The sequence below is a fragment of the Pseudopipra pipra genome, chromosome 8 (genome assembly GCF_036250125.1).
Source record: "Pseudopipra pipra isolate bDixPip1 chromosome 8, bDixPip1.hap1, whole genome shotgun sequence".
Classification (NCBI taxonomy): domain Eukaryota; kingdom Metazoa; phylum Chordata; class Aves; order Passeriformes; family Pipridae; genus Pseudopipra; species Pseudopipra pipra.
Window position 1 is genome coordinate 1962426 of NC_087556.1, and position 23321 is coordinate 1985746.

A 23321-nucleotide genomic window follows, 5' to 3' on the forward strand; every position below is an offset into this window, starting at 1 on the left:
GAAATTTAAAGTTTCTACTCAGAAAATACCTGTGTTTCAACTCTTCCCTCCTCCCCTTCCTCCCCTGTGCCATGTGAGCCCACAGGAGAGAACCTGCAACCTTGGGGCTTCCCAACAGCTCAGCCCCCTTTTCCCAGGCCTAGTGCCCCAACTTAGGAAAACACAAGAGTTGATTGGAAAATGAGCTTTGCCAAAGAAAAAAATACTTGTGCTATGAATGCTGCCTTTCTAAGCTGTAATTCAGGTGCAGAACCCAACTAATCATGCAGTGGAAAACTTATTGAAACTCATCTGCTTGCAGGCTGCCTAAAACCAACCTCAACCCCAGGGAGCTCAAAGCTTCTGTGTTGACACAAACAGCTGTTACAGCCACACTTGTGGCTGCAAAAGGAAGATTACTGGCATCCCATGTCTCCAGGATGCAGGAATTCTGTGTTTCCAAACTACTGCTACAAACAGAATACGAGAATACAAACAGGTCAGCATAATACTGCCAACAAAAATAAAAATTGAGCAGGCAGTGGAAATAACTGCTGGACCAAGAGCTGAAAAATATGCCATTGAGGTACACACATTTACATATTTTAAATGCTGTCATTTGTAGTCCATCTTTGCTAGTTCTTTGAAAGTCAGACTAGTCTAGTTATTGTTCTTCAACAACAATTTCAAAGCTTGATTGAGTGAAAGCATTTACATTTCAGGGCTTCCTAGTAAGGAAAAACAGTCAATTTATATGAGCTGCCTCATTACTAGATCTAGTGGCCCTGCTGATCTGCAAGTGTGTTTTTGCTTAAGAGAACACCAGAAAGAGAAAGTTGGGGCCACCAATGTCTTCATGCTGCTTAGAACAGATGCCAAATGCACATGTGTAATTCCTGACTGAAGAGCATTACTGGAAAATAAACATAGGGCAGTTCCAGGATAACCTCTGTACCCAGTGACGGTCACAAATCCCACCTCATTCCTCCCAGATCAGAGGGGAAATCTGCCCCCTCTGGGAAAGCACAGCCCTATTCACACTAGGTCAGGGCAGTGTCTCTCTGGGCTAAAAGGAGTCAGTTTTAAGGAAGTGATGAATTTGTTCTGAGAGATCTGGCCATGAGGACAAATACAGTATTCCAGAAAGTGGGATCTCCTCACTCTAATTCTGTGTCAAAACACTGACTATATTGTCCAAAAGTTGCACAGATATATCTCCCCCTTCAAGACTCTTTCAGCCATAACACCCTGAAACAGGAACTGATGGCCAGGAAGTTCCAGCTGGACAGGAGGAAGAACTTGTTGGCTGGGCAGTGCCCCAGCCCTGAAGAGAGAGCAGAGAGGGGGTGGAGTGTCCTCCCTGGGGCTGTTCCAGAGCTGTCTGGACACACTCCTGTGCCCTGTGCTCTGGGCTGGCCCTGCTGGAGCAGGGAGGTGGCACCAGATGCCCACTGTGGTCCCTTCCAGCCTGACCCATCCTGAGATCCTGTTTCAAAGAACAGACACTTTCCCTTAGGCAAGAACCTGCTGGCATTTCTCTCCTCTCCCTGGATAAGTACAGTGCAGGGCTCAGGGAATGATCAATGGGCTACAGGTATTCAAATATGCATTTTCCAGACTTCATTTCCTGCCCAGTAGTAATACATCAAGGTCTGAAACTATTTTATTTCTAAAGCAGCCTCTTGAGGTGATTTGTAAGGCCCTTTAGTTATTCAATTTTTGTAGTGTGAGACGCTGTTAGACTGAATAAAAGACAGATAACTAATAGAGGGGGCTCTGAAAAACAGCTGAAGGGGTTCATGCCTCAAGAGTCCTGGTGGTGTAAGAGGATAGTTGTGCTTTTCATAGAAAAAAAAAAAAAGCCTTTTTTAAAAAGGAATCTCCCACTCAGGGTAGTGCAAAAAGCATTTAAATGGTTATTTCTTACATTCTGATAAAAATACACGTCTGCTTAACACTTATTAAGTACAATACATTTTTAGATGAACAAATCCTCTGATTGGCCCCAATTTTATTCCATTTCAGATGTCAACACTAACAACAGATGGACTTAATCAGTTCAACACCATTGAAGTGCTGAAGTGGGCAAAAGATGTTTGTCCCTGCCAGGCCCACAGACCTTGCAAAGCCTGAGTTCCAGCTTAAGAATTCAGCAAGGATACAGTTTTATGTTATCTTAACCTGGAAAATAAACTCAGTGAGCTCTTGTTGTTCATCTAACCTTTTGGTTGGGATTTTTTTTTTTCCATGTGCAAAAGAAGTTGGGAGTAAGAGTTTCTGCTCTTTTGGTACCAAGGCCAAAAAAACCTTCCTGTTGATATTAACAAGGTTTGCCTTTAGTTTGCTCTTAAGCCAGCCACCCCCTCACTCCTTTCTCTCAGTGGCAGGAGGATAAACAGCAGGGAAACAGAAAACAACAACAAAAAAAAGCAGATATTTAATGTTTTTCCACCCATTCCCACTGAAGTCAGTTATTTCCTCAATTTCTCCCTATCATAGATTTTATCCCAGACAAGCCTATATTCCCCCCCAAAACCAAGCCATGTTGATTCAGCCCCTGAAGGGTCTTCAGACAAAAACTATCTTCTATTTCAACAGAATAAGGTCATGTTTTTTTTTTCCTCTCCAACTCCATGGTAAGTTCGACTGCAATAAAATGCTGACACATATTCCAAGCAGGAAATATTTCCCCTGCAGACTTATCCTCGGAGAAGAGATCCAACCAGGAGGTCAGAATGAAACCAAACCACTGAGCCATCACTGACAGACACTTTCTACAGCACTGATGTCCATGGCTCAACTCGTGTTCCAAGGGCAACTCAAGGGGAGGAGAAGGAAAAAATAGGGGAGGGGAAAGTCTTTTCCAACTGAGCTGATTCAGTGGTTCCCAGCCCTGCATCAAACCCACGTGGAATTCCAGTATTGCTGGTTTGGATGGGAGGTGACAGGGCGGGATAAAGGTTCCTGGGATGGAGGGGGACAGGAGACACTGAGCTGGGCAGGGGAACACGAGCAGCCTCTGCAGGCCCAGCCTTTCCCTCCCTGCCCCTCAAGGCAAGGGAACCCCCTAAAACCCAACCCAAATCTGCACCTGCATTACAAGATAACATAATATGAACTAAGGTGATCTCAGCTCCGAGTGTATTAATGCACGATTCTTGTCAGAATTCTTGTTTTCCAGCTAAGAGCCTTCAGCAGAAACGTAAAGGACTTCAACTCCTATTCATTCACGTGTAAAAAAAAAGTCAAAACAAGTCAACTGGAGTGAAAAGCAGCCCCAACAATCTTCAAAACCCCTTCAAAGATGCCACTGCATGAAACAGAGCCCCAAAATTCACAACCCCACCAAATACTTCTGAAAATTTCCAGTAACAAATTCATTGCAACTTTGTTTGGGGGACCTTTTAAAAACACTTTGTGTTTTTAAAAGTGATCAGAATTATTTTTGCCTTTTTTTTCTCATCTCTTTCAAGAGTAAAGAATAAATTAGTGGGACCCCCAAGCTCACATCTATCTCCTTCCTGACAGGCATGTCCTAGCTGCTGAAGACAATTAAGTCCATTAATTGTCAAATAATTGTTGTTGGATTGTTTTGGGTGGCATGAAGTGCACACAGACAGCTTTTCAACTCAGCAGCCTTCTCTCCTGACCAAAAATTGCTGCTAAAGTGTTTCTTCAAGGCACAGACATTAGATTAGAAAGAGGAAAAAAAGAGAGAAATTTGATCTTGTGTTTCCACCTTCCTCCTCCCTGATTTTTCCTAGCCTGAGAGTTTGCCTCTGAATTCAATAGAGTAGCACTGTAAAAATAAAAGAGATTTTAGCTGACCTAATTTCAGATATTGCAAGGCTACAGCTGACATTTCTACTTTTACTTAAGCTAAAATATTATGAAAAAAACCCAAACCTTTGCAGCATTTCTTCTGCTTGGAAGAAAGACAAGAGCAGGAACTGTAAACCCAGATCTCCTCCTTTCAGAAAACCAAAACCAAACCAAAACCAACCAACCATAAACAAAACACCCACTTATTCCCCATCCACCCACAAGCCCAACATTTATTCTGGCAAATATCGAGCAAAAGAATAACTATGATACAAAATAATGATAATATAAATAGAATTATTAGTATTATCATTCACAAATATTATTTCTTATTAAATATAATTTATTTATAGAAAATGAATGCATTTATTATTAAAATAATTGGAATTAAACACTGAATGGGATCATCAGCAGTACACTGAGACTTCCTTTGCTACAGAGTGATCAACATTATTGAAGTTTTTAATAATTTGGGGGGGATGGTGGTTTTTAATAAAAGGGGCTGCAGTAGATGGAAAGTATTTGCATTTCATCACAAACAAATGAGCTCCTGGGGAAGCTTCCTACTAAGTCTAGGAAGAAAGCAGCCTCACCATTTCCGAGGCAGTCTTTGCTGAAGTTTTAAGGCTACTTTGTCACATCATTAATTGCTGGGGGTGGGGAAGGTTTGATGACTCAGGAGGCCAAGCAAAAACCAGGTGAAATAAAGAAACTGGGAGCTAATGGTGCAAAATTCAGTAAGAGAGAAGAGCAACTGAGCCAACATGCACAGCTCCCACCAGGAAATGGAGCATTTGTGTGCTGGAAGCAAAGAAACAGCTTATCAATTGTGCCAGAATTGATTTTCTCCTGTTTGTACCCCTGATTGTTCTGCTGTTAAAATAACCACACTCGGCTGGAAATGGCACTTGCTAAAAGCAGGGGGGTTTTGATGTTACACGTTGGGTTACAAATGTTGTTCCTGCACATTAGAACAACTCCAGCAGCCCCAGCACCGAAGAGAGTTTTCCCTTCAGCTGCAAGAAACATATTTCAAAGTAATTATTCCTGTAAGCATTGCCTCGTTAGCTGGGTGGCATTTGCTGAGTCACCACTACCCCACCTTGGCTTAAATCCATTTCCAGACCACTTTTTCTCTATTAGAGAATTAGGGCATCGATTAAAAGTCCTTTGAGCTCAAGTTTACCCTTTCCTGAACACAGTGTGGGGGTGGAAACAAGCTCAGGTTGTATCAGGGTGCTGCAAGTTCCTCAAGAAACAGCATCTCTGAGCTGTTCCCCCCAGAAAGGGAACAAGGCTCTGGGCAAATTTATTTTCAGTGAAAGGCAGAGCTCCTCTGTTCAGACTATGGAAGAGAACATTATCAAGGATAAACCTAAGTTTTCTGATAAATAAAATGGCACGAGCCAGGCTAAACAAAAAAAAAAAAAAAAAAAAAGCCATATTTACAGCCCTTTTTAAGTAAGAAGGTTGCTCTGTGTTTTCAGTCACATTAATGAACTATAGATGCACATGTAAGTGTGGAAAAGTATTTTTCCCTTCATCTGAATCACCTGGAACTAAAAGGGTATGATCTGAATACCCTTGGGATAAAGACATGAACACAGAATTTTCTCATATAAGTGCAAAAGAACAAAAATTGTTGAAATCAGTTTTCCTGTTCTGAAGATCAAACTGTCTGTTCCCATCCTGGCTGGGGCATCCCTGCCACGTGTTGCACACCCTTCAGCATCACTGAATTGTAACTAGAAACGGGTATTCAACCAAAAATCCCCATTTTTTTTTCCATCAAAGATGCCTTTTTGCACGAACATTATGTTGCCAGCGTGAGCACAAATAAGATGACAGCAAAAAGGGTTGCTTTAGATTTTCAGCCTGCCCTGAGTGGTCTTGTTTCACCCCGAAGGGACAGAGCCCCCCCCCATCATCCTGCTTCCCCCCCAACAGTTTATTCCCATGCCAGAGGACATCCCACTGCCCTGCAGCCTCTCCTCCATCAAACAGAGCATTTCCCTCCTCAAACAGCCACCTCCAAGGTCAATATTGCAAAGCCTAATGGTGCCACGCCTCTGCTGCAATAAATGATTAAAAAGCAAGCTAATTGTAGCCAGGCACAGATCAAATATCTGAAATATGAGCAGCTCGAAGGCTCCACTTCAGTGTCAGGAATGACAGGGATAATGGCAGGCTGGAAAAGGGGAGAAAATTAAATTAGCTCTCTTGGACAGCACGGGCATCAAATGTAACGTGGGGTTGGGCTGGGGGATGGAAGGGAATAAAAGGACATTTGGAGAGCAATTAGTAGAGCAAGAAAAATAGACTTTCGACTCGATAGCAAAAACCAAAGCAAAGCCTTCAATCCTGCTTCAGTTTCTAATGAAAGCAAAACTACTGGGTTTCAGAACTGCCAAAATAAAGGCTTCTAAAAGAAAATCCAGCCACGAAAATCATAAACATGAGCAATTACAATTTACTTACATGGAGGGCTTAAGTGCCACGCACGAACAACTTCACTACAGACACTCTGAAACCATACTCAGTTTTTACTTATCCCACTCGTTATTCTTAAGAGTATTTAAGAACAAGTCTGACAGCCTTTGCCCTTCAACTTCTATAAATTGTTCAGAACAATAAATTCTAGTCAATTCTCCAGGTCTGGCATTTTTTATTACTATGGATCACTGGCAGAACACATTTCTGGTATCTTGTAATTAAATTCAACCAAAATTCTGTGAGGAGGAACACGAGCTACTGGTGCCACGTTTCAGGGTTCCTGAAGTCTTCTTTCTCCAGAAAACCCTCATTGTGCATCTTTTCCCAAGTTTTTGGTCAGACTGGTATACAGCCCATTAATAATTCTCTCAAACTCCTGTTCCAACCATGACTGCTGATTTACAAACAAAGCAAAGTAAAGTTTGCTAAAGCTTGTTCAGTGATTAAGACAAAACAAAATTTTTATGGTGAAGTCTCACACTGAATAATCATAACTTAAGTTTTTATCTTGCTTGGTAGATCTAGAGCTTTGTAAAATAAAACCATCAGTAGAAGCTGAAACCGTGAAACGTTCCCAGGTCTTTCTTTCTTATAACTTTTCTTTCCTACCAAACTACTTTTTCCTGTCAAAAATCTGGGTTAAAATGTTATCACAGGCTCATCCCACCCCTCCCACAGCTCCAAAGCTTACCTTCATCATTCTGGGCCAGAGCAGCTGCCAGGACAGCAGTGAGTGCAGTCCCCACGGAGAGCCATTGCCAGAGACAAAGCTGCTGGACCATTTTCTGTCACACTTCACTCCAGGCAGATCTGGAAGAGAGAGATTTGATCCCCACATTAGTCAACCCACCTGCTCCAGGGGGAGTGATTACAAACTCTTTCCCAGGGGATGTGTAGTCTCTAAGACCAGGGCACTGTTTCTGCAATAAAACCAGAAAATGAGCAAGGTTAACCCCATCAACATCAATACATATGCAGGCACTCATTCACTTGGTAACTATGCACACACAGCCCTTCAAGGAAAGAAAATGCAAGTTTCTTGCTTAAATCAGGTCTGATTTCCCTAATTTCCATGCAATAAGGTATTTATGCCATCCTTCCTGCTTTAGCCTTCTGCTTTAAAGCACTCTGGAGAAGCGGCTGGAGCAGAGAAATTCCATTTATTAAAACCAGTGTTCACAAGTCCAGAGGGACCCAGGATTCCAAGGCATCACCCAGGAAAAACATGAGTGACCCCCAAAGATGGTCTTCTTTAATGAGACACTGTTGATTTGTGTCCAGGAAAATGGGAAAAACAAACAACAACAACAACAACAAACCACCAAAAATGCTCGAAACTAGGAAAATAAACTGGCCAAGACAGGTCTGGCTGAACTCCAGGGCATATTTAGAGTGAGTAGCATTAGAAAGTTCTCTAAAGCTCTGGTTTATGGCTCCAATAAAGACAATTTGCATATTTCTGTAGCTTGGAATTAAATTATTTAAAAATATTCCTTCGAATTCAAAGAAAGGTTGTGATAAATTCAGTGGACTTGTCTGGAGAGAGACTTTCAGCAATAAGAAAACAAGTTGTTGTGTAAAAAGGGTTGAAGTGCTGCCAGTTTTCCCAAGCAAAGCACTTCACCTGGATTTCATGGCCACTTTCTGCTTGGACCTTTCTCTGGGGGTTCCCAAACTGCTGTATTTGATTCCAAGGCAAAAAACCAGCTTGGTACCCCCCCACCTAAAGCCTCAGCATTCCCACATCCCATCCTCTGCCAGCCAGGCACCAGTGATGTGCTGTTTCCCTGCACAAGCTCACAGCAAACACAAACGTCTGGGCAGCATCGAATTCACCCAAACACCCAGAAATACCCACTCAGGGCACAAAAACAGCCTCTTACATCACTCTCAAGAGTTATCCAAGCCACAGGGAAGCAGGACTTCCACTTCCAACAAAAAACAGGTGATAGCTCCATGGGACAAGCCAAGAATTTCTCAAAGAGCTGAATTTATTACGAATCGTATCTTGCAAAGCAAGATATGTGTATCCAGAGTTTTGGAGGAAAATCTGTGGGGTTTTTTTTCAAAAGGATGAGGGAAGCAAGCAGTGAAATTTAATAAACCAGATTGAGTGGCCCATGTTTACTTAAATATGAAGGTGGTTGACATTATCTGTTTCAGATATATAAATATATATATATTTACACACACACACACACATATAAATATGTATATACATATATATATATATACACACACACAGACACATATAGTTAGTTTGCTTCCAGGACATCTCCTATAGGTGGGATCTCAAGGTTTTTCCCAACCTTAATGGTTCTATCTATCCTATGATCTGAGGCTCCCTTACACAGCAAGCAGAGCCCTTTTTTTCTTTGCAAAGGACACAGATCACAGCTGACTTTTTGCCTTCCAGTGGATTTTAACACCAACATTCACTGTTCCAAAAGCTGTAAAAATAAAGGGGAGTAGCCAAACACCACTTGAATCCCACACTGCACATGTTGCTCCTCTCTCATGTGGGGGTTAAAGGTGAAGAGAGGCTTTTCCAATCTCCATCTCTGCTCAGGTCAGACTCTTCCCACCCTGTCCAGCAGCAGGAGGTCTCTGCAGGCAGCTGGAACAGGCAGCAGTTCCAGGAAGAACTTTAATATTAGGCCTTGAAGAGGGATGCAGCCTGTGCCTGAGTGAAGCAGCGGCACAGATCTCATGGCACTGCTCGTTTTCATTTCCACCAGGCAGAGCAGCTCAAGGTTTCAGAATTCATTGATTCAACCATACAAAAGCACCCACCTTCCTCCTCTCTCCTCTTTCTCCTCCCCCTCTCTCTTCCTTCTCTTCCCCTTGCACTTCTCCTGCCTTTCTGTCCCCAACCCCAGCAGAGAATCAGTCACAGAACCACTAAGGTTGGAAAAGACCCCCAAGATCCCCAGGTCCAGCTGTCAACCAGCACCACCCTGTTCACCACTAAACCTTGTCCCCAAGTGCCACATCCACACAGGTTTTGAACACTTCCAGGGGTGGTGACTCCACCACTGCCCTGGTCAGTCTGTTCCAATGCTTTACAACCCTTTCCATGAAGAATTTTTCCCTAATATCCAATTTAAGCCTGCCCTGGTGCAACTTGAGGCCATTTCCTCTCATCTTGTCACCTGCTGTCTGGGAGAAGAGACAAAACTCCCCCCACCTCACTACAAGCTCCTTTCAGGGAGTTGTAGAGAACAACCTCAGAGAGGAGAGAGGAATCCCAACATCTCCAATGTGGATTTGTGTCAACTGTGAAATTAGGGGCAGTTCAAATGAGACCTTCAGACCTTCCTAAAGGGCCTATTATTCCCATACATGTGAGGAGACTGGAATTGCTCTCCAAGATCCCACTATCCATAGGATAAAAGCTATTTAAAAGGCTTGACACAGCTATGAAAAGGAAGCACCAAGCCCATAAAGTATGTCAGCAATAACCTGACAAGGCTGTTACCTGCTGAGAAAAAGAGCAGCTGGTTCTTTCTTGGAGACAAATAAAAGTAATCCTAGAATATCCTGAGCTGGAAGGGACCCACAAGGATCATCTAGTCCAACCCCTGGCCCTGCACAGACACCCCAACAATCCCACCCTATCCCTCAGAGCGTTGTCCAAACCCTCCTGGAGCTCTGGCAGCCTTGGGGCTGTGCCCACTGCCCTGGGGAGCCTGGGCAGTGCCAACCACCCTCTGGGGGAAGAACCTTTCCCTGAGATCCAACCTGACCCTGCCCTGGCACAGCTTCCTTGAGAAGCCCACTCAGTAATATTTCCAGTGTTGCTCAAAAGGGGTTTTGCCCTCCCTTTTACTTCCCAAAATGCTCATTTAATCACTGTCATCCAGATTTCCCCTTGGCCAACTAAGCTCCTTCTGGATTTTGCAATGGTGCCTTCAAACAACACAAAATCACTTCCACCATAATATATTCCAACCTTTTACATCTCAAACTCCAGAAATGGAAAGTTCAGGAGACCGCCTTGGTTTCTTCAGGTCAGCCAAGGGGAAAAAAAAAAAAAAAATCACACCCATGTGCAGATTAAAGGTGTTACAAGAGCAAGAAAGAAGAGCTCAGCCCCACTTCAGAGGCCTCTGATATTTTATTTCACAACCTTGAGAAAAACTCCAGCTTTCCAATCACGATGTGCTATTTTAGAAAGTTATTCAGAGCTCAGCTGACACCCTTGAGTTGAGTCTGCTCCTGAGAGATTTTTAGGACAGAATCTTGACAGATTTATTTTTGATTTTGATGAAATGTCAAGTTACCCATGAGGAGAGCAACACTGCTGCTCCCAGAATAAGCAGCTCCATATGCAACTGGAATACAAGAGAATAAAAATTGGCCCCTGTTTTTCCTTCAATTTGTACCAGAAAAAAAAACCAAAAAAAAAAACCAAAAAACCCCCCAAAAAACCAAAAACCACAGAAAACCAAACTTAAAAAAAAAAAAGCCTACCAAAAAAAAAAAACCACATTAAATAAAAACCATAAAAAACCCAAACCACCTCAAAAACAAACAAAAAAGGCCAAAAAACAAACCCACAAAAAACCAAAACCCCACAATAAAACCAAAAAAAAAACCCCAAACAAGCAAGCAAAAAAAGCCCACAAAAAGAAAAATAGTAAGTATAGAAAATGACAATCCTGAGTTGAATTATGAATTGATGAGAGAAGGAAGATCTGTAAAATAAAGACATACAATATGTCTACAAGACTTGGGATTTTCCTGGAAAAGATTCTCATGTTGTGACAGCAGAATCTGAAATTTTAAGAGGGGATAAATGTAAATTAAAAATCCCACTGAATATAAAATATCACTTATGACATCCAAGCACCTTGAATATGGTTAATAATGACATTATGGTAACCTCAAATAATTACTTACTTTTAAATCTGGTGTTATCACACTACTTAAAACACTGCATTCATATGAAGTTGAGTGGGGAAATAAAAATAAATAACCAGGCATGGTTGGGGTAAAAAGTATTTTTCAATGCTTGTACAAAATTGTTCTTGGTATGAAAATAAAACCTGAATTTTTGAAGTTTTTTGAAATAAGTACAGGCTAACACAATCTAAAGCCACCTGTTGGGTGGAACAAACTCTTTATAAAAGTTACACTGGCAGAGAAAAGACAGGCCAGAGAAGAAAATATTCAAAGTTGTTGACATGGTTAGGAGGTAACAGAACAAAAAACTAGTGTACAAATAGCAAATCCTTACCCACACTGGTCTGTGATAAACTCCTGATTCAAAATCAGAGCTGAAATTCCAGCAGAACGCTGTGTTTCAGTGAATCAGAATTACAGATCCACAGAATGGTTTGGGTTGGAAGGGACCCAAAAGATCATCCACTTCCACCCCCTGCCATGGGCAGGGACACCTCCCACCAGCCCAGGTCGCTCCAAGCCCCGTCCAACCTGGCCTTGGACACTTCCAGGGATCCAGGGGCAGCCACAGCTTCTCTGGGCAACCTGTGCCAGGGCCTCCCCACCCTGACAGGGAACAATTCCTTCCCAATATCCCATCTAACCCTGCCCTTGGTAGTAGGAAGCCATTCCCCGTGTCCTGTCCCTCCATCCCTTGTCCCAAGTCCCTCTCCAGCTCTTCTGGAGCCCCTTTAAGCCCTGGAAAGGGCTCTCAGGTCTCCCTGGATCCTTCTCTTCTCCAGGTGAACCCCCCAGCTCTCCCAGCCTGGCTCCAGAGCAGAGGGGCTCCAGCCCTGGAGCATCTCTGTGGCCTCCTCTGGACTCACTCCAACAGATCAACATCTTTTTTCCCCTACTTAAAATACTCAATTTGAATCAGAAAAAAATAAAAAGAAAACCTCAAATTTGGACTAGGCTTGCAGGAAGCAGAGCCCTGACACCAAAACTGACCTCTGTACCCCTGATTTCACATGAAACAGGGGCTGTGGTGGTGCCAAAGCACAGATAGTCACCAGCTTGGAGTGTTCTCTCACCACAAACAGCAAATCTGAAAACAACTTTGAGGCCAACACTGTCAGGGCTTCGAGCCACTGTAAGAGCAGAGAGTGCAAACTTCAACAGAAATCATTAAGTGCACATTAATTCAGCAGACATGTAAACAAATATTTGCCACTTAATATACATGTCAAAACCAATGGCTCCTAAGAAACTGCCATGGCTGGATGAATACCACAGCATTTAAAAAGTGATTAAATACCCATTTGTATGGGTTCTGTTAATTTACACAATCACCCAGAACTCCTTCAAGCATCAGAAGTGACATTTTGGTGAGTGGTGATGCTCTTTGTCTATTACAGTTGTGATAAATCTTTATAACTATGTATTTTCAAAAGTTCACGCACCTGAATTGCTTAAACACAGGAGAAATTATAGTGGACAGTTTTATTATAAGGCTCATCTATATTATTACTGATCTGATGAACTCAAAGACTGTGGACACAAAAGAGGGAGTCTCTGAAGTGTAGGTGTTTACTCTAGAGAACTGGTGCCATAATAAATCAGAAATGTCAGTAGAAACAGGGAAAAAAGCCTCCTACAGAAGCCAAAAAGGAGATGGATTTGCTTTACAGTCTGACAGCCTTCCTGGCTGGGTTAAAGCTACAGTTCATTAAACTGTGTGTCCCAAATGGTTTATTTTTGTTTATTTTGCCTAAAAAATTATGTTGAACTGCCAAGAGAATAAAAACAAACTTCTAAACTCTTATTTAAACACTAGAACAGATACACAAAAAAACCACCCAAATTCTGGTTTTCCTCAATGCCATTCTACATCACAGTCACTTCATCTGGTCTCCTCTGAATTCATACCCATGATTTCCACTAAATATCTCAGGGGTGTTTACTTGGGAACTCTAGCAAGATCCTGAGCCATCTCACTGAGGGTGCACATCTGGAGCACACCTGCTGCAAAGCTGCACTGCTGGAAAACACCCTCAGGTCGGGCTTAACCAGAACAACAAACCACAATTCCAGCTCAGGGATCACCTCAGCTAGTTCAGGACATCCTGGAAGGCTGAATATCAGCCCACAAACTCCCTCCTGAGCCCATCCCACAGCACCTCCTTATAACCACGGGAAAAGCCAGGGAAGGAAGCCTTTACCTCTGAGTTCAGCCTATGTAAGCCAGCTCTGGCTTTAGTTCAGCAGCAAGCATGAATAACTGTTTACTGAAGGCAAATATCTGTTTAAATGCTTTCCTGAGGAAGAATTCAAGCATAAGCAAATATTTGGCTGATCTGGTACTACACTGAATAATTTACAGTGCAAACAGAACCCTCTCTCGAGTTTTGGATCTTCCAGAAAGCAGAACACTACTACAGGTTTTATTTCACTAACACTTCTTGGGCACTTAACACGTAGTTCAGCCTATGGATTCCTGGATTTACTCAGTCCTCCTGTATTAAAGAGCTCTCACACGACAGGATTGGCACAGTTGATTTGGACTTTGTTATTCTCCTCTCTCTGGGTAAAACCTTTCAGCAGGATGAAGAATTTTAAGACAGAGTTTCAAGATCGAACATGCTCACACTTGATTCCCTTTTCACAGCTGCTGGATCTATTCCAGCATAAACAAACACATTAAAAATAAAGTAACGTTGATGCTCCATTTCTGTCTCTTGTCCTTGTGTTAGCAGGGTCTTGAGTTTTTAGCCTTACTTGGAGACAGCATTTTTAGAAAGCAAAGACAGAAGAACTGAAGAAAAAATTATGACAATTTACATGAAGAGCTGAAGAAAAATGTTCACCTACAACTTGAAATTCCTCATTATGTTCTCTCTATCTACCTTGAAATAATTCACCCATAATTCCTGCTTGCCCATATTCTTCTGAGGGCTGCTGGCTTTAATTATTTCTTCGCCCCACTCTTTAAACACATTATTTTCTGTGCCTTTCTTGCAGAAATGATTCTGCAAGAGTCGATGAGATGCCACTGCCAGAGCCAGGCACTGCAAAGCCAAAGTGAAGGACCAGTAACAGGTTGTAATCCCAGTAACTTGCCTCTGCATTAGTAACAAGTCATTCAAAACTTCAGTGAAAACACCACAGCTGGCCCTGGACCTAAATGTGAACGATGCATTTTAAAATTTAATTTAACTTTTTAATGCATTTTCTGTATTTTTAACAAGTAACCCAGCTATTAGATGGGTTCACATGATCACAACCACTTGGCCATGACTGGGTAAACAGGGCAGCCAATCCATTCCTGCCAGAAATCCCATTTTTTAATGCATTATGAAAAGACTCCGTTTCCCAACCCCCCTGCACCATCTCAGCCTATAAAACATCGTCCTCACAGAAGCTTTTGAGTGCTTAATCCAAAGCAATTGGTAAGTCTAGGCTGTGACACTGTTCATTTGAAACTCCTGCTTTGCAGATGGTGGCTCCAGAAAGAGGAGAGAGGAAAGACACCCTAAACCCCTGAGAGCAGTGCCAGCAGGACTCCATTTGAAAAGTGACATTAACTGCCTAACATAAAAAGATTAAAAGAAATGCAATCTCTATTAGCCAGGAGTAGTGAAATTAATTCTTTGATAACCTTTGTCTTCACAACACATGCACCCAGAGCTAAAGTTACATGCTGAAGTGTTAATAATGAAAATATACTTTGATATCAAAGTACAAAGATGGGTTTTACTGCAAGACGAGTATTGGATACTATCCCAAAAACCTCTCTATTTCTGCCTTGCCAGAGTTGTTTCTCTCCAAGGATTGTTCACTGGGATTACTTAACAGAGAGGAGAGAATCAGAGGTGTGAATCTCTCTCTGCCACCGGGAAATATTCTGTCAAGAGTCCCCTCTGAGAGCTCCTTGTAGGAAAACAGCCCCAAGATCTTCACTAACACTTCAACACTGGCTTGTGTTATGACAATGGAAATGACCCAAACTACATTAAGTGAACTTATTTGACTGAAGAAAACGACATTTTTTTCAAGCAGAATTTATATGCTGCAGCTTCTCTTCGCCGAGACAGTTTTAATTTAAGTTTTCTAAAAATCAACACCCCAAAACCTGTCACAGCAAAGTCTCCCTTTCTACAAACTGAGTGTTCCTGATTGCCTGATGGTCACCACACACCAGGAGCAGTGCTCAATAGACCCTGGAGGAATGACAGGGCTGTGCACTGGCTCTGTTGGAGCAGTTCAGTGCAATGACATGTCAGAATTAACATGTGTTCACACACACACACACGTGACACAGCCTGAATAGACATAATGCTCAGCTACTTCTGTGGCAGGGTGAAGGTTGTGGTACTGGAGATTGCTGGGCCCAAAGCTTTAAAAATAGTCCTGGCTTCTGAACTTTGGACAGATGACAAATAATAAGGCTGATTAAGCCATATAGTAGTCACATATCTGCAGCAGAATTCAGGAGTCCTCTAAAAAGCAAATGTACCTCCTGTTGCTGTACAGATGAAGGCAGGGTCCAGCCTGCCTTCCTCCACACCTCAGGGATACTCCAAATAAATCTCAGTCACCTCTTCTCCCACCAGTGCCTACCTGCTGTTAACCCCAGTGGCTCCTCTTGCCCTCCAGAGACCAGACTCCACAGCACAGCTCATCCTAAATTAAGCTATTTAACAGGAATTTAGGTTTCTTTTCTAGAAAAGAGCAGTAAATAGCAGGTTTCATCTTGGATCCCAGGTCACCTGGTGCATTCCCAGCTACCACATTCTGCTGCACACTTAAATCAACAGATTTAAGTGACCCATGAGCCAAGGACAGGAGGAGCCTTCCAGACAAACCACCTCAGATATTCTATGACACACCTGTCATGTTTAGACCTCTCTCACATCACACCACAGCTTTCTGGGGAAGCCTCCTCGGTCTGGACACCTGGATTTGAGGCTGCTAATCAAGCCACATGCCAGATCTTCATTATTTTAACCACATATCTGCTGTTTATCACCCATATTTTGCCTACGCTCCCTAAGCCTGCCCTTCAGGTTCCTTCTGCTCCCATCCCACAGCAACCCAAACCCAAAGAGGTCCTTGTCTTGCCTTCCCCCACCTCCTGCACTGTCAGGTGCTAGTTCTGCACATCAAACACACTTGTCATCATCACTCCTAAATAGCTTATTCCAAATCCCACACCCCCCTCTACTCTCCAAGCTTTTCCATATCTCACATCATGTCTATCAGGCCTCAAGCACTCTTTCATTCCTCTGCTCCATCACCTTTCTTCCTGGTATTTTGCAGGGATCTTACCCTTAAAGTGCCTCTTATCCCTCCCTTAACAGGCAATGAGAACATAATTAGACATGATTACTTGTTTTGATTATACTTGGATTGCTTTCTGAGTTTGTTGGCCATGAGGGAAAGGAGACAGTTAATTATTTGCTTGTGTTTTGGCATATTTTAAAGGCTTCAAAAGTCTGCAATCACTTCCCTCTTTACATTGCCCAGAGAAGCTGTGGCTGCCCCATCCCTGGAAGTGTCCAAGGCCAGGTTGGACAGGGTTTGGAGCAACCTGGGCTAGTGGAAGGTGTCCCTGCCCATGGCAGGGGGTGGACAGAGATGGTATTTAAGGTCCCTGCCAACTCAGCCCATCCTATGACTCCATGATCCACTCATCTCCATCCAACCATTCTACCCTCTAAACCTCCTCATGACTCCAACTGCCCTTCAGCCCTCTGCCAATCATGGATATCCATCTCCTGAGCCCCCATTTCTCCAGATAACCTCACACCTCAGTACTGCCTCAGCAATCCTCAGTACTCAGCATTTGACTTCCTAGATTTCCTGGATTTTGGCTATTTCTGCTTTCCTTAGAGCACACAGTGCTCTCACCCACCCAGGTTTCCTTGGCTATTCCAAGACCCCTGGCCTCCACATCTCTCAAGCAAATCCTTCTCCTCTCTTCCAACATTCCAGACTCTGAGAAGTGCTTATGCACAGTGATGAATGGAGGGATTCATCCTGCATTTCTCAGCCCCTTTGTTCAGCTGCATCTGCCGGTGATTCACACGTTGCAGAGCTGGGGGGGGGTGTGCCCACGGATTGGGACATTTGGATGTGCACAGGGCACTCATCCAGGGACAGCTGGCAATAGGGAGCCTCCCAAAGCTGCTGCTGCTGGATTTAAATACACATGTGTGGGGGTTTTATCTGCTCGAGTATTTCTTTATTTTTTTAAGTCAAATATCCAGGCAAACCAGCAAGAAATGGCTTCCCTCTTCTGAGGGACAGAAGAGAAATAATCTTAAAATTCATTCCGAAGGCATAAGAAATCATGGCAGAGATTACTCTGGGAGATGTGCAAGGGCAGGGGTTTTCAGATGGTTCCTGGTTGCCATAGAGAACTGTTTCCAGACCACAGGTAGGCTGACACATGCCAGGGATTACTACCATAGAATCCCAGAATGGTTTGGGTTGGAAGGGACCTTAAAGCTCATCCAGTTCCACCCCCTGCCATGGGCAGGGACACCTCCCACTAGCCCAGGTTGCTCCAAGCCCCGTCCAACCTGGCCTTGGACACTTCCAGGGATCCGGGGGCAGCCACAGCTTCTCTGGGCAACCTGTGCCAGGGCCTCCCCATCCTCACAGGGAAAAATTCCTTCCCAATATCCCATCTAACCCTGCCCTCTGGCAGTGGGAAGCCATCCCCCTTGTCCTGACACTCCAGGCACTTGGAAATAGTCTCTTCCCATCTTTCACATTGGCTCCTTCAGCTCCTGGAAGGCCACAATGAGATCTCCCCAAAGCTTCTCCTCTCCAGGCTGAACAATGTGGGAAGTGATGCAAACCTAGGACCCCACTGCTGCACTTTAAAGACATTTGCTGGAGTCATTTTGTGTAAATGTAGAACATACCTTGGAACAGTTAAAGCAGTTTTGTTGAACACGAGAAATCTAATTGTTTATGTAGATACTTAACTCATGGGTACCATATCGAGGATTATTTCCCAAAGAAGTTCAGCCCAAATGGGTTTACAAATATTTAACTATTATGGTATCCAAGAAAAAATAAGATCCCTAAAGGAAATCCAAAACTAGAGCTTTCACAGCTTCTGCTTTAACAGCACAGCAATAGCTCATCACTCAGAGGAATGTTTAAAAACAAGGCTGTATTATTCTCAAATTTCAAAAGATGTCAAACTAAAGAAGATTGTTTCACCAATTTCCTGTAACATCTCATTAAACAAACAAACAAACAAACAAACAAACAACTAACCTTGGTTTTTGACAGTCTTTAAATTAACAGCACCCTTATACCCACACAAGGTCACAAGCCCCACCAGTTTTGTCTCTGACTGAGGCCAGATGGGGGAGAATGGGCAGAAGTAAACAAGGAAATGCACTCAGAGATGCAGATATCACTCAATATAAGGACAGCTCATACACAGCAACAGGACCTGATAACGTTCTCTCCCTCCTCAGTTCACTTCCATCTTCCTACTTGATATTTTCACTGTTATTGAGCTGGATCTGACACTCATACTTCAGTGAATTCCATAAAAATTGCCGTTCATAAGTCACTAAGTTAAATAAAGTTGAATAGAGTCTGGAAACTATCAGCACAACTTGGACACTCACTGACCTCCCCAAGGCACGTGGATGAGGCAACACAGACCTGCCAGGGTATGACCACAAGTTCAGTCATGGGATCTGAACCTCCAAGTTTATGACAGTCATGAAGCTCCAGAGGGACTTTTCACAAGGGCCTGGAATGGCAGGACAAGGGGGAATGGCTTCCCACTGCCAGAGGGCAGGGATAGATGGGATAGTGAGAAAGGAATTCTCCCCTGGGAGGGTGGGGAGGCCCTGGCACAGGTTGCCCAGAGAAGCTGTGGCTGCCCCTGGATCCCTGCAAATGTCCAAGGCCAGGTTGGATGGGGCTTGGAGCAACCTGGGCTAGTGGGAGGTGTCCCTGCCCATGGCAGGGGGTAGAATGGGAGGAGTTTTAAGGTCCCTTCCAACCCAAACCATTCTCATTCTATGATAATAAACCAAGCTTCAGAAACTAGGGGTGAAGATGCCTCTTTTCCTTGGACCCAAAGCTCAGCAGCAGAGGCTCCGTATGAAAACCTGATGACCCTCAGAATCACACAAGGAGAAGGACTTGTACCCAAGTCACTCAGGGGGAAGGAAAATACAGAAGACAAAGCTCATGATAGGCAGCTGGGCAATGGTTTGCCTTTTTCATGGAAGAGTGACCAATGCCAATCCATCTTGGAAGCTGCTCTGATCACAACACTAAAGTAATTTTACCACCTTGGAATCACAGGGGTGAACCTGAAAGACACCACTGGGTCTGTTAACGTTGCCAAACAGCTGATGCTCAGAACTGGGGATACCGAGCACAGATTCTTACTCACTGCTGAAGTTGGGACAATAAGGAAAGGAGAATGGACTCGAGAGTCATGATTATTTGTACAGGAGAGAGACTGGAGTTCTGGACACGGCCCTGAGACGGTTCCTTTGGAGAAAGGGGAAGATACATTCATGTAGTTTGCATCAGACAGATGAACTGCAGGTAAGTAGTGCCAAGTGAGGTGATCTGGTCCCTCCTGGGGGCTTGTTCCCCCTTGCACAGTGCCCTGGGGCTGTCAGGATGAGGAGGTACAAAAAAATGCCCTGGTGGCAAGAACATAAGAATAGAATTACAGGAAACATTCATTCTAAAGACAAAATTAGAAGACAGTCTTCATTTAGTGTCAGAAGAGAGATACCTTTCAACTCGGGCATGTATTTGATGGGATTGGCATCAGTCCAACCTCACCCCTCAATTTTGGGGGCTTTTGTCCTAGAATGGTTTTTAAATGTGTAAAGAGAGGCCTGGCTCTGGGATGGTTTTGAAGGAGAGCACCCATGGTGGATGAGGTTGGCTGTCCAAGATGAAAGGCCGAACTGCAGGAAACTCAATTTTAATCCAATTCAGTTGTAAACGGGATAGAAAACTACGAGCCTACAGCCCAGATGAGGAGGCCCACGTGGTTTACTGAGGGCTGAGGGAGGTGTAGGTGGCAGTGCTGGAGTAGTGTGGAATGGAGAGGTGCCAGGTGACCGTCTGCCAACCGCAGAGCTCAGCTGTGGGGACAAACAGAGGGTTCTCAGCAGCTCCACGAGGATTTAAGTGCATTTAGTACCTGGGCAATAGCTTGGGAAATGAAGCTCCATTTGGATGAAAAGGCACGTTGGGACAAATGAGATATTCATGTGTGTAAAGAGGGATGGGGAATTTGTCTGCTTTTCAGCTGTTTTCCCCTCAGAGGGAGAGGCCCAGGGAGCTGCTGCAGTGCGATGGTACTGAGTAAAGTAAACAAAGTGCTTGAGAGCATTAAGAGAGATAGAAAGAGGGTCTAAATTATAATGACATTATAAAGGACAATAAAAAAATCCCTGGAGCATTACACACTGGTTTTTTGGACATCATTTCACAAAGAGACATCAGAGAAGGACAAAGTCTCAGGAAGGACGGCTGTGGGACCTGTGAGGACACTGTGGGACCTAACCCTCCTTTCTCAAACAGAACAAGAATCCCCCAAAAAACAACCCCCACCTCTCAGAAATCATACAATGCTTTGGGTTGGAAGGGACCTCAAAGCTTATCTCATTCCACCCCCTGCCATGGGCAGGGACACCTCCCACTAGCCCAGGTTGCTCCAAGCCCCGTCCAACCTGGCCTTGGACACTTCCAGGGATCCAGGGGCAGCCACAGCTTCTCTGGGCAACCTGGGCCAGGGCCTCCCCACCCTCACAGGGAAGGATTTGTTCCCAATATCCCATCTAAACTTGCCCTCTGGCAGTTTAAAAAAAAAAAAAAAACAAACAAAAAAACCCCAGAAAGAAGCCCAAGAATTATTTACTGCAAAAAGACATTAAAGAGACATTAGAGATATCATCTGAAATCTTGATGACCAATGCTGCTGTAGTAACACACTTTTCCCTTGCCACCATAATATTTCTCTTCTAGAGGAACATGGACAGAAATAAAAGAATACACACAAAGAAATCTTTTTCACACAAAGTAAACATTCAGGCTCCTTCAGGAAGTCATAATGACAGAGAGAAAACCAATTCTCCTCCCAGTTGCTACCTTTACAAACAATAACATCCTTAATTATTCAAGTTAAGACAAGGATATTCTGTGCTTCAGGGCTTTTGCAAACTTCCTGCAGGAGCCAGGAGGGAATACCCAGGCAGTGCTGTACACACCTCACCTCAGGTACAGGGGTCAGGAACTCAGAGCAGTAGATGCTGAATGTAACAGATTAGTGGTTTAATTCAGTTGCTAATTTATATGTTTGGTTTTTTTCCCCCCAGCTGCACGTTGTAAATTTAGGAAAGCCTACAAAGCCCTTACATGAAGTGTGAGTTTCCTCACACTTCTCTAACACTTGTTCCAAGCTAAAGAAACTGCCCGGAGTAAGGAATTTTCTTCACCTTATGCAAATTTTACTCTAAAAGCATCACTTCGGCCCTCAGCACACAGGGAAGAGGGAAGGTACCATCCCTGAGCATAAGGCAGTCAGATTTTGGGAAGCTCTGGCTTAGATGCAACTGTTTCAAAAACATCCTGATTCAGCCCACTGCAAGTGATAACACATCCCCCACAGGCTTTCCCATACCTCTTTCTCCCTCACAGTTTTTATTCTACAAAAGAAACATTTAGTGACCTGTTATCTGACCAATCTCTTCGAGTTCTACTAAAGAAAAAAAATACAGTTTTCCTCTTTGAATCTCTTAGTGTGATGCTGCAAGGCTGGAGGGGCACTGGGCTTCCAGCCTAAGAGATGAAGAGTTAAAACAGACCAAATGAAACACAGCAGAGCAAGCAAAAAGAAATAATCCACACTTTCACACAGTTTTCCAGCAGAAAGACTATTTTCTCTTTTGAAATCCTAATTCAATCCTAAGTAGCCTCTCAGTGGCTAATTCCCAGTGCCCAGAGATTTTGTGGCTGCCCCATCCCTGGAAGTCCAGGTTGGAGGGACTTGGAGCAACCTGGGCTAGTGGAAGGTGTCCCTGCCCATGGCAGGGGGGGTAAAACAAATGACCTGTAGGGTCTTTTCTAACCCAAACCATTTTAGGATTATATGAAATTATACATGTGTTTTTACAGTGCTTGCTGATGCCAGTAATCCAGTACCTCAAGGTGCTGAAATCAGGATTCATCTCATGTTTCTGCAGAAAAAGCAGCACCGACTGAACCCCTAAACTTGCACAACTCCATTCTCACACAACAATGAGAAATTAGAGAGGTCCCAGGCAGCAGTACTGCCTTGAAGGCACAACCCACCCTTACCCAGCTCCCCAGGCAGCATTTCTGCTACTTCGTGCAGTAGATGCCTCCGACTCCATAGAGATCACATCATTTTCTCCCCAAAATTGGTATTGGAGTAAGAAAATGGTATTTTAGAGGTTCTTTAGCGCCAGGGCTCATTTGTTGAGGAACTGTGTTTTGTTCTGAGCTCACTGTGCTGGCACCGCTGAGGGACCGCGAGGGCTGTGCCCAGTGCTGGGCCCTCAACAGGAGAGACCCGGAGGGGCTGGAGCGTGTGCAGGGAAGGGAACGGAGCTGGGGAAGGGGCTGGAGCAGCAGGAGGGGCTGAGGGAGCTGGGGGGGCTCAGCCTGGAGAAAAGGAGGCTCAGGGGGGACCTTCTGGCTCTGCAACCCCCTGACAGGAGGGGGGAGCCGGGGGGGGTCGGGCTCTGCTGCCAGGGAACAAGGGACAGGAGGAGAGGGAACGGCCTCCAGCTGTGCCAGGGGAGGCTCAGGTTGGCCAGGAGGAGGAATTTGTTGCTGGAAAGGGTGGTGAGGCCTTGGCAGGGGCTGCCCAGGGAGGTTTGGAGTGCCCATCCCTGGAGGTGTCCCAGGAAGGCCTGGCCGTGGCACTCAGTGTTCTGGGCTGGGGGACAAGGTGGGCATCGGGCACAGGGGGGACTCGGTGACCTTGGAGGTGTTTTCCAACCTCAATGATTCTGTGATATGTTACTGCAGTGACATCAAGGTTTTCCTGGAGCTACTTCCTAATTCCCACAACTGATGTGGGGCATCCTCCTCAAGGGAGAAAACAGGGA

General features: G+C 44.2%; 1 protein-coding gene across 8 annotated transcripts in view; it reads right to left on the reverse strand.

The window, feature by feature from the left end:
• PCDH15 (protocadherin related 15) overlaps window positions 1-23321 on the reverse strand; it is a 701112-nt gene that overhangs the window by 294484 nt on the left and 383307 nt on the right. For all 8 annotated transcript variants that reach the window (XM_064662188.1, XM_064662185.1, XM_064662184.1 and 5 more), the window contains exon 5: window positions 6986-7104. In XM_064662188.1, coding sequence (XP_064518258.1) covers window positions 6986-7076 — 91 coding nt within the window. In that variant the 5' untranslated portion in view covers window positions 7077-7104. The remainder of the gene's footprint in view (window positions 1-6985; window positions 7105-23321) is intronic.